Source organism: Plasmodium brasilianum, chromosome 1 (assembly GCF_023973825.1).
Source record: "Plasmodium brasilianum strain Bolivian I chromosome 1, whole genome shotgun sequence".
NCBI classification, from domain to species: Eukaryota; Apicomplexa; class Aconoidasida; order Haemosporida; family Plasmodiidae; genus Plasmodium; species Plasmodium brasilianum.
In genome coordinates, this window is record NC_090114.1 from 787,777 (window position 1) to 800,951 (window position 13,175).

At 30.1% G+C, this 13,175-nt stretch overlaps 1 protein-coding gene across 1 annotated transcript; it reads right to left on the minus strand.

The window, feature by feature from the left end:
- Positions 1-1,338: 1,338 nt before the first annotated feature.
- Positions 1,339-12,094, minus strand: MKS88_000494 (uncharacterized protein; the record flags this gene model as incomplete). The annotated part of the gene is made up of 6 exons (XM_067216030.1): positions 1,339-1,538; positions 1,793-2,024; positions 2,184-6,667; positions 7,196-7,287; positions 8,440-9,944; positions 10,043-12,094. 6 exons carry the CDS (start codon positions 12,092-12,094, stop codon positions 1,339-1,341), a joined length of 8,565 nt encoding a protein of 2,854 aa, XP_067075730.1.
- Positions 12,095-13,175: the final 1,081 nt, after the last annotated feature.

Below are 13,175 nucleotides of genomic sequence, written 5' to 3' on the forward strand. Positions count from 1 at the left end.
TCTATTCGGTTATTTATTCTCATATCTATTCGGTTATTTATTCTCATATCTATTCGGTTATTTATTCTCATATCTATTCGGTTATTTATTCTCATATCTATTCGGTTATTTATTCTCATATCTATTCGCCTATTTATTTATTTTCCTTCAACGTTTGTTAAATGCAAATGAAACGAACCATTTAATTAAACTGAATTTTTTTTTTTTTTTTTTTTTTTTAAATATCTACTAAAAATGTAAAAATTATTCCAAATTGGTTTGGAAAATGTACAGGGTGCTTCGTCTGTATGGGGCATTTTATATATACTTATTAAAATATATTTGTACTTACACATGTGTGCGTACATATATATATGTGTATATACATATATATGTGTATGCCCTGATGACCATGTTAAAAGATGCATAAGCTGCGGCTTACGTAACGGCAGTCAGTGTTTTATCTTCTTTGAAGTTTTTCCTTTTTTTTTATAACCCTTATTAGGCCATGAAAATAGGAGTATATATTATAATTTTATAATATTTTTATTAAGTATAATTCTTCACACACAAAAAAAATTGACGAAATGAGGAAATAACGAAATAACGAAATGGCGAAATTGCGAAATTGCAAAATTGCGAAATTGCGAAATAAATTTACGCAAAATGAAACGATTAAACCAAAAGACATATATTACATTTCGTAAAAAAAATTAGAAGACCAACTGGAGGTAATCTGTTGTAACAATACGTGTCCAAGCACAAATATAGGACAGTTTTTTCTATTATCAAAAAATGCGTAAAAAAAAAATAAATCATATAGCAAAAATGGCTAGAAAAAAAAAAAAATAATAATAATAATAATAATAAAAATAACAAATAAATGAATAAATAAGTAAATAAGTAAATAAATTTATAAATATGTATCAAATAAATGTATGTATAAACAAAGTTGCATGCGGGGGAGGGGAAACATATGAGTTTGTAACTAATGAGTTATTACGCGATTTCATATGCGACATTTTACGCACATTTTTGCCTATATTTTTGTGCGCATTTATGTTTTAGCGTTTTAACCTCTTAACGTTTTAACCTCTTAACGTTTTAAGCTCTTAACGTTTTAACCTCTTAACGTTTTAACCTCTTAACGTTTTAACCTCTTAACGTTTTAACCTCTCAACGTTTTAACCTCTCAACGTTTTAACCTCTTAACGTTTTAACGTCTTCATGTATTTATGTCTTAACTATTTTGTGCTTTTTTTTTTCTTTTTTTTCTTTTTTTTCTTTTTCTTCCTTTCGCGTCAAACGTATGTCCCGCTTCCGATTAAACATTCGACTGCTCACCCGTTCATTCGCTTATCATTGCAAAAAGAGATGATCTATTTTCAATTTTTGCGAAAAAAGTTTGATTATGTAGAAGTCCAAAAGGTCCAGCACATGTGTACATTCCTCTTCAGAGTCATTCAACACTTTTATTTTCGCATCAACATCGTAAAAACAAAAACCGCCTTTTTCTTCTTTTAGCTTATGTTCCAGGTTTATCAGTATTATCACTATGTCTGGAAAATGAACATGATAACAGTACAAAAAAAATAAAATAAAATAATAATAATAATAATATAAATTTATATAAATATAAATAAATAAATAAATAAATAAATATATATATATATATATATATATATATTTTTATTTTTTTTTCCATGGTATGAAAACACACATATGCATGCCGTATACGGAACAATAAAAGTAGCTTGGATGAAATGACGTAGACTATAGGATAAATTATAACTAATACGTAAGGTGGGTATACCTTGTGAAATACTTCTGAACATGCAATTTTTTGCGCAATAGATTACACGAAAATTATCCAATTTATTATTCGTTTGCAAATTAAAAAATATATTCTTCATGTTAAAAAAGAAAATATTTAAATACTCTGACAGAAATACAAACGCGCTGAAGAGAAATTTGTTTATAGATTCCTTCTCTTTCAACTTAATCTCATAAGGGACTTTCTTCATTCTTCCTTTTTTCTTATCAACCTGAAGGAAGGGGAAGCACATGTACATGTGCGTGTAGGTATGCATGAGTGTGTTTGGGGATATATATATATATATATATATATATATATGTGTGTGTGTATAAGATCGTATGGACATATGTACGTGCGTGTGAAAAATCTACTTCTCAGCTTAACTTACACTTTTGAACTCATCCACGGACAAATGCAGTGGTTGCATGTGCACATAAGGAATGTTTACATTGCTGTGTTCATAATTTTTGGATGCGTAAAAATAGTTATATGCTATCTTAATATGCGGGAAATGTTTTCCAAATTTCAGGGAAATTAATAAATTCTTCACAACCTTTTCTACGTTTGTAATTTGTTTAAAGGATGCAGAGTCTTCTATCCTGCCACTGTTATTATGGCAGCCTTTTGAAGAGTAATCTTTTCCATCTTTCTCATCCTTGCCAACTTCATCATCTTTTCCAACTTCATCATCTTTTCCAACTTCGTCATCTTTTCCAACTTCGCCATCTTTTCCAACTTCATCATCTTTTCGAACTTCGCCATCTTTTCGAACTTCGTCATATTTTCCAACTTCGCCATCTTTTCCAACTTCGCCATCTTTTCCAACTTCATCATCTTTTCGAACTTCGCCATCTTTTCCAACTTCGTCATATTTTCCATTTTTATCATCTAATTGGTCAACTGCCTCCTTCGTGTTTATTTTATAAATAATATTCTTCTGATCATCAATAAAAGAAAAGTCTTCATCATACGTGTTAATTACTAAATCGTGTGCTGCAACATCGTGCGGACTATACAAGGTAAAATTATCAAGAGTGAAACTCGAATCTTTTAATTTAAAATATAACAGAAGTGATAAGTCTTTATCCGTAAGGAAAACCTTAAAATATAATTTGACATGTCTATTTTCATGTATTAAAAAAAAATGATTTTTCTTCTTCCATTTGTTGCAGCACTGTCTAAGCTTTTGTACAAATTGGTTTAGTTCCTCCTCCGAGTTACTGCCGAGCAAAGGTTTGTGGTCATCATCGTGTCCACTACTTCTTCTGCTTCCACTGGTAGTATAACTTTTATTTATATTCCCATTCTTGTTTCCATTCACATGTTCTTCCTTGCTGCTTGTTGGGTTTGTTTTTTGGAAAGGGGTTTGCCTACTGTATTCCCCCCTTTCACTCTTCTGTTCACACATGCCACTAGTACCGCTAACATAGGTAGACCGGGTTATACTACTCCCATCCAAGAAGAAGGAGTCGTCATACTTGAAGGGTATGTCGAAGTTGAAGGTTTGATTGTAGTCCTTTAACTCCAGAAGGCCAGTAAAGTAGTTATAAAAATTAAAGGAATCCCCCTGCTTCCTATTATTAAAAAGAACTAAAATATTTCTTAGCATAAGACACTTATCCAAATTGATTATATCATTTTTTTTATATATCAAATAATTAATATGCTTTTCTAATTTTTTAAAATATACAAGTAAATCATAATTAATTTTATACTGATAAAAAAAGATATAAATTTTTGTTATATTCCATAAAATACTACTTGAACTAAAATGCGTAAAAAATATGTAGAGAGAAAAAAAAAAAATTTTTAAAAAATCAGTATTTTTAAATTCTTTTATTTTATCATACGTTTCTTCAATATATATACTAATAAAATAAATTACATATTCGAAAGAAGCTATATTAATACGATGAATGGGTTTGTAGCTAATTCTTTCCCTGTCATGATGGATTTTATCGTAAATATTTAATATTACAATTATGTATTCAAATATATCATATTTGTCAACTGTATCAAATGAATTGAAATTTTTCTTAAAATCGAATATATCTTTTTCTATTGCAGCATCGTGATCTTCTTCAACATGCGTTCCATTATATTCCACTCGGTGCGATTTCATTTTCCCCTTCACCTCGTCCTTTTGTGTTCCTCGCTTGTTGTCCTTGTCATTATCGACTTTGTTGTACTCACCAAGTTTTTTTTTTTTTTTTTTTTTTTTTTTTTTTTCTTCGATAATGCAAGACTGCTGTGTTACACCCCCTCCGTCGGAATCTTCCGTCGAGCTGCATTTCTTGTTCATCTTGTTGACATGTATTTCCTCAACTATACCTTCTGCAGCATTAGTATCACTTGTGCATAGGGATGATATATTATTAGGACATGTTGTCATGCGATCATTTCTACCTTCATCCATAGAAAAAGTAGAGTTCAGGTACAGATTTGAATGGCTCCCATATTTTATTCTATTCATATTTGTTACTTGGCATAATTGATTATTAAGACTTATATTATGTGAGTGTGGTAGTGCATTACGTAAAGTTCTTTTCATTATAGCAACAGCATAAGTAATAATATAGATTGAACTCAAAAAATTGGTTGTGATGTGAGTACTTGTTAACTCTTTATTTATTTGCAAAACTTGACTTAGTACTTGTAACTCTTTTGTATGGTTCTTAAGGCACAAAATAAAAAATAAAATAAAAATATATAAATTCATATTCTCTATATTATTTATATTCTTATCTCCAAAATTTAATATCACATTAATATATTCATCTAAAAAATTTTGATCCATATTATTATAAAGATATACAAGAATGTCATACACTATATTGTTAAAATTCTTTTTGTTTATCAAGTAATAAAGTATGTTTAACAAGTTCTTTCTTATTGTACAATCCTTCTGGTAAAAATTTTTTAAAATATTATTTGACAAGTCATTCAACAAGTTATACTTCACAAAGGACTCATATAAATCTGGAATTATAAAGATGCACTTATACAGCTTTGTTGTTACATATACTATGTTTTTATCTTCACTGAAAAAATACTTCAACAAATGGACAAAACAATGGTACAAGAATCTATCGAAGTAGTTCGTGCAATCGCTTCCACGATGGACAGCCGTTTCATCAAGGCAGCGACTGTTCCCACGGATGATGCTACCACTATCGATGCCTTTCCTCCCACTGTGTTCTTCATGCACTAGTGTTTCCTCCACTTGTTCCTTTTTATCATTACTACCCTCCTCTTTGCACCTATCCAAAGGAGTTACCATTTCTTCGGCACTACTACTTCTAACATTGTCAAGACCACTCTTGCTTACGTTTTTATTCCCTGTGTTCATAACAGGCCTCTGAACACTCAGAGGGGAAGCTGTGCCTACATATCTATCTATGTTCACCTCAACATTGTACTCTTTTTTATAATTAAAAAGAATAAACTCGAAACATTCGTAAGACACACTTTTTGCTTTATTTGTGTAAAATATGTGAATAATTAATGAAAGGAATTTCTTATATATTCTGTTTTCATATTTTATTAACTTGTTCATAAATTTAATTATCTTTATCAGCTTCCAATTATCTATTAAATGTAACCTCTCATTTAAAATGTTATAAATGAACGGAATAAACGACAAAAATTTCTTCAAATATGTTGAAACTGTATGTCCCTTGTGTATGCTATCATCTCTTTTGTATGTCCCGTTTTTACATGATGTACTGTTATTATATCCTCCCTTTTCTGATTGTTCCTCCCCTATTATAGATTTCTTTTTAACCCCATTTTCACCTGCACATGTCAGATCATTTTTTTCCAAAGTACAAAAAATTTCAGCTAAAATATTAATAATTAAACAACAAAGAGAAGTGTTATTTCTGAATTTGTAGTTTGCCTGATCATTGGTTAGCTTATCATATGATGTACTTCCATTGTTATAAAGAAGAATAAAATGTTTTTTAATATAATCAAAAAATATATGTAAAATTTCAAAATTGCACACAACCAATTTGTAAAAACTTATAATTGTTTTTTTCTGAACATACAGGCAAGAATTATTTAATAACAAAAATATATCACTGTATAAATTAGTGCTCATAATATCTGTGCATACGTTACTTACACTGTTAAGGATTAAAACAGTGTTATATATTTTAAAGTCTTTTGCTGTACTTTGTCCTTGCGTGAAATGGCTCCTTCCACTTTCTGTTGCACTATTACCACAGTGCCCACTACCACTACAATTGTTCATGCTATTACTACATACAACATGGTTACTGCCACTATCATTGCAGCAGGAATCAATTGCGCCAACATGATTATTGCAGATGTTTTTGTTACCTCCTCCAGTGAGTAAGCTAATATTTTCCTTAATAATTGTATTTCCAAAGCTGGATAAGGACTGAAGGACGGACGCCTTGGAATTATGTTCAACATTTGATATTCCCTCTTTGTATAACTCTTTTTTGAATAAATTAATTGAAAGAAATATGATATCATCATTGTCTGTTATGCTATTTAGAAAAAAAAAACCTCTTCTTTTTAAAACGTATTTATTACATGTTAATAACTCGATAACTGAAAAATTGTGCTCTTTATCTATTTTCCTTCCAAACATTTGTAAATACAATAATTTTAATAAAATAAATGATTTTTCCTTAATAATAGAATTGTTCAAACCAAATATCGTTTCATGTTGTTTCTTCTTTTCAACTTCTTTTAAACTGCTTATACATATTTGATAGTTTCTCTCGACATTTTTTATGTTGTCATCTCTTTTTATATCTTTTATTAATTCAATAAATGACGTGTTCATTTTTAAAGAAAAGCCCTTCCTCTTCTGATATTCCTTCGGCGGACTCGAACGATCTTCGGAATTGTCAAACGGGAAGGCGGAAGGAGGGGAATAAACGAGAAAGATTGGGAAAGAAAGGCAAAGTAAAAGAAAAAATGGGAAAGAAAAGCAAAGTAAAAGAAAAAATGGGAAAGAAAGGCAAAGTAAAAGAAGGAATGGGAAAGAAAAGCAAAGTAAAAGAAAGAATGGGAAAGAAAGGCAAAGTAAAAGAAAAAATGGGAAAGAAAGGTAAAGTAAAAGAAAGAATGGGAAAGAAAGGCAAAGTAAAAGAAAGAAAGGGAAAGAAAAAAAAAAAATATGAATTATTCCCTTTTTACCTTGCTGTTCATGTAAAAAGAAAAGGAAAAAAAAAAAAAAAAAAAACATTAAATTCTTCCCTTTTTAACCTTACTGTTCATGCAAAAATCTTTGAGGCGGAAAGGTGGCGTATATATGTACAAACAAACAGGCACATACATACATACTTATAAAATATATACATAATATATAATACATAATATATACCACATAATACGCAATATATAATATACATTTAAGCATACATGCATGTTCACTAATATGATCAGGTAAAAAATTACAAATTATTTCCTGCTCATACTTCATATCATTTCCCGTAACAGGGTGTGTTACCTTTCTGCGCAGTTATTTTTGGCATGGCAAGAAAAGTATTTATTCATCTCTTCCTGTGAAGCATTCATTCATTTCTTCTATTATGTTATATCCGTATTATTTTATGTAAGTTTATGTAAGTTTATGTAAGTTTATGGAAGTTTATGGAAGTTTATGGAAGTTTATGGAAGTAGCCCTTTATTTTTATTTTTTTTTTCTAGACCGTAAACCAAACGCCGTGCATCATTATTTCGTTTGTTCGCTAATTCGTTGGGTAATTTGTTCGTTCGGTCGTTCGTTATTTTTCAACTTTTTCATTTTTTTTATTTGTATTTTTTTTTTTTTTTTACGAATATTATGAACTCGTACATATTTTACATGTGTCCCATCACATATTAGCCCGTCGCGTACCATGCCACTGTCAATAAAGTGAGTCCCCCCCAACATGAAGACTAACAATTAAAAAGATACAATTGCTTCTTAAAACTGTCAAATATTTAAGCAAAAATGAGAGGGTTAATCCGTTAAGTTTTTTGGCTTGAAGTTTGCAAACCTTAACAACAAGAAAAAATAGAAAGAAAAAATAAAATGAAAAAATAGAACGAAAAAATAAAATGAAAAAATAGAACGAAAAAATAGAACGAAAAAATAGAACGAAAAAATAAAATGAAAAAATAAAAAGAAAAAGAAGAAGAAGAAGAAGAAGAAGAAAGAGAAAGGGAAAGAGAAAGAGAAAGAGAAAGAGAAAAATAAAAAGAACATCAACAGATACAGTTACAGGGACAGTTACATGAACAGGAACAAAAAAAAAAAAAAAAAAAAAACCTCAAAAAGTTCAAGCATAAATGGCACAAAAAAATTGAAAAAAATTTAAGCCACAAACAAAACAAACTTTTGAAGACACGTCCACTAGCATGTTGTATACGAATTAGGAACAAATTTCCTTTTTTTTGAGTTTTAAAAACAAAATGACGAAAAGGGGGAGAAGGAACAACGTGAAAAAGTAAGTGGCAGTTTTAACCTAAAATGCAGGCTATACCCACTTGCAATTGTAGCTGCACGGGCAGATATATGCATATTTAAACCTGCCCGTACATATGTACCTACATGTATACGGGTGTATATATGTATATACGTGCATGTACTGAAGTGCAAAAACTGCAGCGTCTCATCTTACCCCTCGAAAATGTGAACATAAATCTTCCCCATAACACTTTTTATATATGAAGAGTAATCACTAAAACCGCCATGCCCACCTCTTTTTGAAAAGGAAATGTACAGTCGTTTGTCCATACTACATGAATCATTGTGGAAATTTAAAAAGTTAAGCCCTTTATTTAGTAGTGAAAGCTTGTAATCATTTAGAAAAACATAGTAGTACTGCTTCACCTCCACATTTTTATAATTAATATATTTTAAAATATATTTAATCGAATTGTAATTAGGACATATTATATCATATTTGTTTAAATATAAAATAATGGAATTTTTAAAAAACATATTTTCACTATTCTTTGTCAAAGGAAAGATAATTGATCTTGTTTTATTTTTTTCCATTGTATATACTTCATCGTACTTTGGAGTTATATTATAATAAGGACATAAGGAATATAAGAGTAGCAAACTGTTTTTTTGAAAAGAGATCATTGAACCCTTTTTGTGAGTACGTTTTTTACACAAGTAGTCGCAAACAAATGCTTTGGAAAACCTGCGCGCAGTGGTTTGGCCCCTCCTTCGGCTAGTAGTAAACGTACTGGAAGTACTGGAAGTATTGGAAGTATTGGAAGTATTGGAAGTATTGGAAGTATTGGTAGTAGTGGGCGTAGTGGACGTAGTGGATGTAGTGGATGTAGCTGCAGTTGTAGAGATAGGGGGAGCCGCCCTAGCGGATAGGCTGTTACGCAAGTCCAAGTTACCGAATTCCAGGTGCTCCGATGCAACATGAGGGTTAGTCATATCAGTTAAATTGTTAAAAAAGTCTAAGAAGGGGTTAACAAAAACAATAGTTTGAACGATTTTTTTAAAATGATTTAGTATATATCCCCCAAGCATTCCACTATTGGAATGAAGATGTAGAGATATATTTTCTGTATCACTTATATTGTTATATTTAATAAAATTAATACAATCAATTAAATCTTGAATTGTTCTCATTTTTTCATATGTTTTTGATTTATATTTGTCCTTCTTCATGGGAAATCCACCTGAACCAGTCAGATGAAAATAAACAATAATATAATCATTTAGAAGGTAATAATAGTACTCATCTGAGTAACTGCAACTGTTCACCTGACTGTAAAAAGGATATACGTTAATTATTACTTTGCTGGCGTGAACAAATAGCGGAAGGCCACTACTGTTGTAAATGCTGTAGTGGTGGGCATTTGGGGGGTATCGGTTAGAAGTGGGAAAGAAGGTGACAGGTGCTGCTGCTGTGGATGCAGACAATTCCCCAGTTTGATCGTCCAATGCGCAGGTAGTACCCTCCCCATTGAGGTACTGAAAAAAACTTCCGTAATCCTCCTTGCAACGGCAATGCACATTAACATTGTTCTTTTTCTTATAAATTAGCGTAATTGGTATTCTTTCCATTCCTGTTGTATTTATAAATACATCTTTTATTGCAAAATATTTCCTTTTTTGAAAAATCGTCTCGAATTCGTTGTCATATAATATGTTATTCTTACCAGAAAAGAAAATATTCTTGTGTTCTTTTTTTTTTTTTTTTTTTGGTGCATATTTTTTGGTAAGGATAGAATACCCTCCCTTAAATTATAGACTAATTTAATGTTATTCGTAAATGGATTCGATATAGAAAAGTAGACAAGATGGTTTTTAAATTGATTGTTAATGCCACCTAGTATACCCCCCTTGGTGATTGGCAGAAGTATTATTTTTATCTTTCCGATTATTCGTTCCTCTCGTTTTTCGTTTTCATCATGTTCTTCTCTTCCTTGGAGGCGCTTTTTCAAAATGTACTCCTTCACACTGGAATTGTTACTGCCCTCTCGAAACATCTTACTACTGATCAATTTTCTGAACAAATATATGATACATACGAATGGATTTAAAAAATACCTGTACATGTACAGAATTAATCCATATTTGGTCACGTCAAAATCTTGCAGTGTGCAGTTTTTTAGAGTTGTCAACTTTGTCAACATACTTATTATGTTTACCTTTTGTCTTGTTAGATATACTAAATACTTTGGAAAACACAAAATTTGTTTCCTTGGGTGTTGCCCTGATTGTTTCTGTGTACACTGCCCCATTCGTTTCCCCGTTCGTTTTCTCATTTGTACCACCGTTTCCTCCCTTTTTACTGCCGCCTTTTTTTCACTTCTCCCTTTTTTCTTCCTCCTTAAAAGACGGCTCAATTTGTTATAATCAAAAAAATAAATTTCCGTGTTGTTGTTTCTGGGAAGTATAATAATTATATGGTTAAAAAAATTTTCTAATAAGCACTTACCTTTTAAAAATACTCCAACAAATTGAATTATACTTAGCTGATAATTTTTACTCTTTTTTTTTCCCTTTACGTGGATCAAAAACAAATTATTATGTACATGACTTCCACTTAAAAGGAAAATTCTTTTCTGATCCTTACTCTTGTACATGTTCAGGAAATATTCTTCTTGCTTTTCTTCGAATATTAACTTTTGATGGAAAATAGATGAGCTTAAAAAGAGTTTGTTACATCTATATTTATCATTTAACTGTGTGTAAAGGAAGTCGTTCTTCTTTTTTAACGGAATAAATTCAATGTTTTGTATTCCTTCCTCTAAGAAGGTACATCGTCTGATCATGTGAAATTTATTTCTGTACAAGCCCTTACTACAACTGTAATTCGCATTCTGTTTGTTGGAGGTTGCATAAGTTTTGCTCCTTTCGTTAGTTTTTGAGCGGGTACCACGACAAAACGTGTCCCATTTCTCATCCATAAAAGTGTTCTTCCCCTTTTTAATTATTTTCATTTTAACTTTTCTTCTCGTTTTAACTTTCATTTTAATTTCCCTTCTCGTTTTAACTTTCCTTTTAATTTCCCTTCTCGTTTTAATTTTCCTTTTAATTTCCCTTCTCGTTTTAATTTTCCTTTTAATTTCCCTTCTCGTTTTAATTTTCCTTTTTTTTGTTTTTATTTTTTTTTCTTTACCTTGTACACACCGCTTACTATGAATAGTGCACTTTTTCCTCCCTGTCCTGAGTCTATATTTTACTACATCTTCCTTGGTACAACTACCATTAGAAGTATACAGCGAATCAATTTTATCAATGTGGATGTCCTTAATTGGTATTGTGCCTTTGAACAAATAACAAAGATTTAAATGATAATCATTTCTTTCAACTATGAAAGAAAATAAATTATTTTTGAAAATATTAAAAAATTTAATATTAAAATTTGAAGGAAATATTACAACAATTTCTGAGTACAATTTGGATATACAATTTTCCTCCTTCAACTGATTTATCGATTTGTTACTTAGATAAAAATACATCTCATGGATGATTTTTCTTTTTATCCTTTTCCTGCATATCATAATATGCTTATCAGTTTTCATTTCAAAATAGATATATCTATTAGTTAGTATTAACTCATCTTCTACATTTTTTTCAAAGGACATATAATTTTTCCTTAATAACAGCTGAACGTCGTTCTTTATTTTACTACTATTCCTATCAATTTTTTCCTTATAATTATTAAAAAACGTTTTCATTAAATTTATTTCTTTTAAGTATTTGCTTACTTTGTTACATTCAAAAATATTTTTTATCTTTTCAACGTGGTGGTACGAGTCTGTAACTCTGCCAAATACATAATTGTTGATTTTCATTTCGCGGAGGGATAGTGCGCAAGTGAAGCAATGTGGGCTTGATGAAGAAGTATAGTAGTGGCTGATAGATGGACAGACTAAGAAACGGACAGACTAACGGATGATAGGAAAACAAATTATCATGATGATCTAATCTTTGCATAACATGTTGTGTTACCCTTAAAAGGTCCACAAACAATATAAAAATCCTTAATTATATCATATTTCATTAACAGTTTTAAATTTCTGAAGTAAATTACCTTCTTCATTACAACAAAAAGGTATTCAATGTTTTTGAATAAAGCGTATATATACATACATATACATACATATACATACATATACATACATATATATATATATATATATTATATATATATATATATTATATATATATGTACTATATAGAGATATATTACTCCCTTTAGGCATTTTTTTTTTTTTTTTTTTTTTTTTTCTAACTTAAATTTGCACGCTGCTGCAAAATATATGCCGCTTTTTCACCATATTGCTTTAACGTAAATTGCAAAATGATCAGTCAAAATTAAAAAGATAAAAGGAAAGAATTAGAAGAATTAGAAGCAAAAAATTAGAAGTAAAATCTACAATTAAAATGTGCTATTAAAAATTAAAAAGGTAAATGAATGAGATCAAAACATGAGCATATATAAAATGTGAGGATAAACACATATTGCAAGGGGGGGGGGGACCAAAATACAAAATTAAAAATGACAAGTTCAAATATAATTTTCAACATGAACAAGCAAGGAAACAAAGACATAAAGACCCCTTAACAAAAGTAAGAGGGGTCCCCAACTGTATAAACTTAACAATTGAAGGTATGTATATATTAAACATATGCTAATTAATGAGTATATTCTCTTATGAACATAAAGATAAAGAAGTATACAAACTGTTGAAAAATTTAATATTCTGAATGGGCAATGAGTAAGTATAAAACTGATACACGTTCATTTCGACTATGGCAAGGGCGTTAATGTGCATATACATACGTACATATATATGTGTGCATTTGTATGACAAACCCTCTCTACTCTTTACAGCGACATGAAACAAACATAAAATAAAAAAAAATAAAACA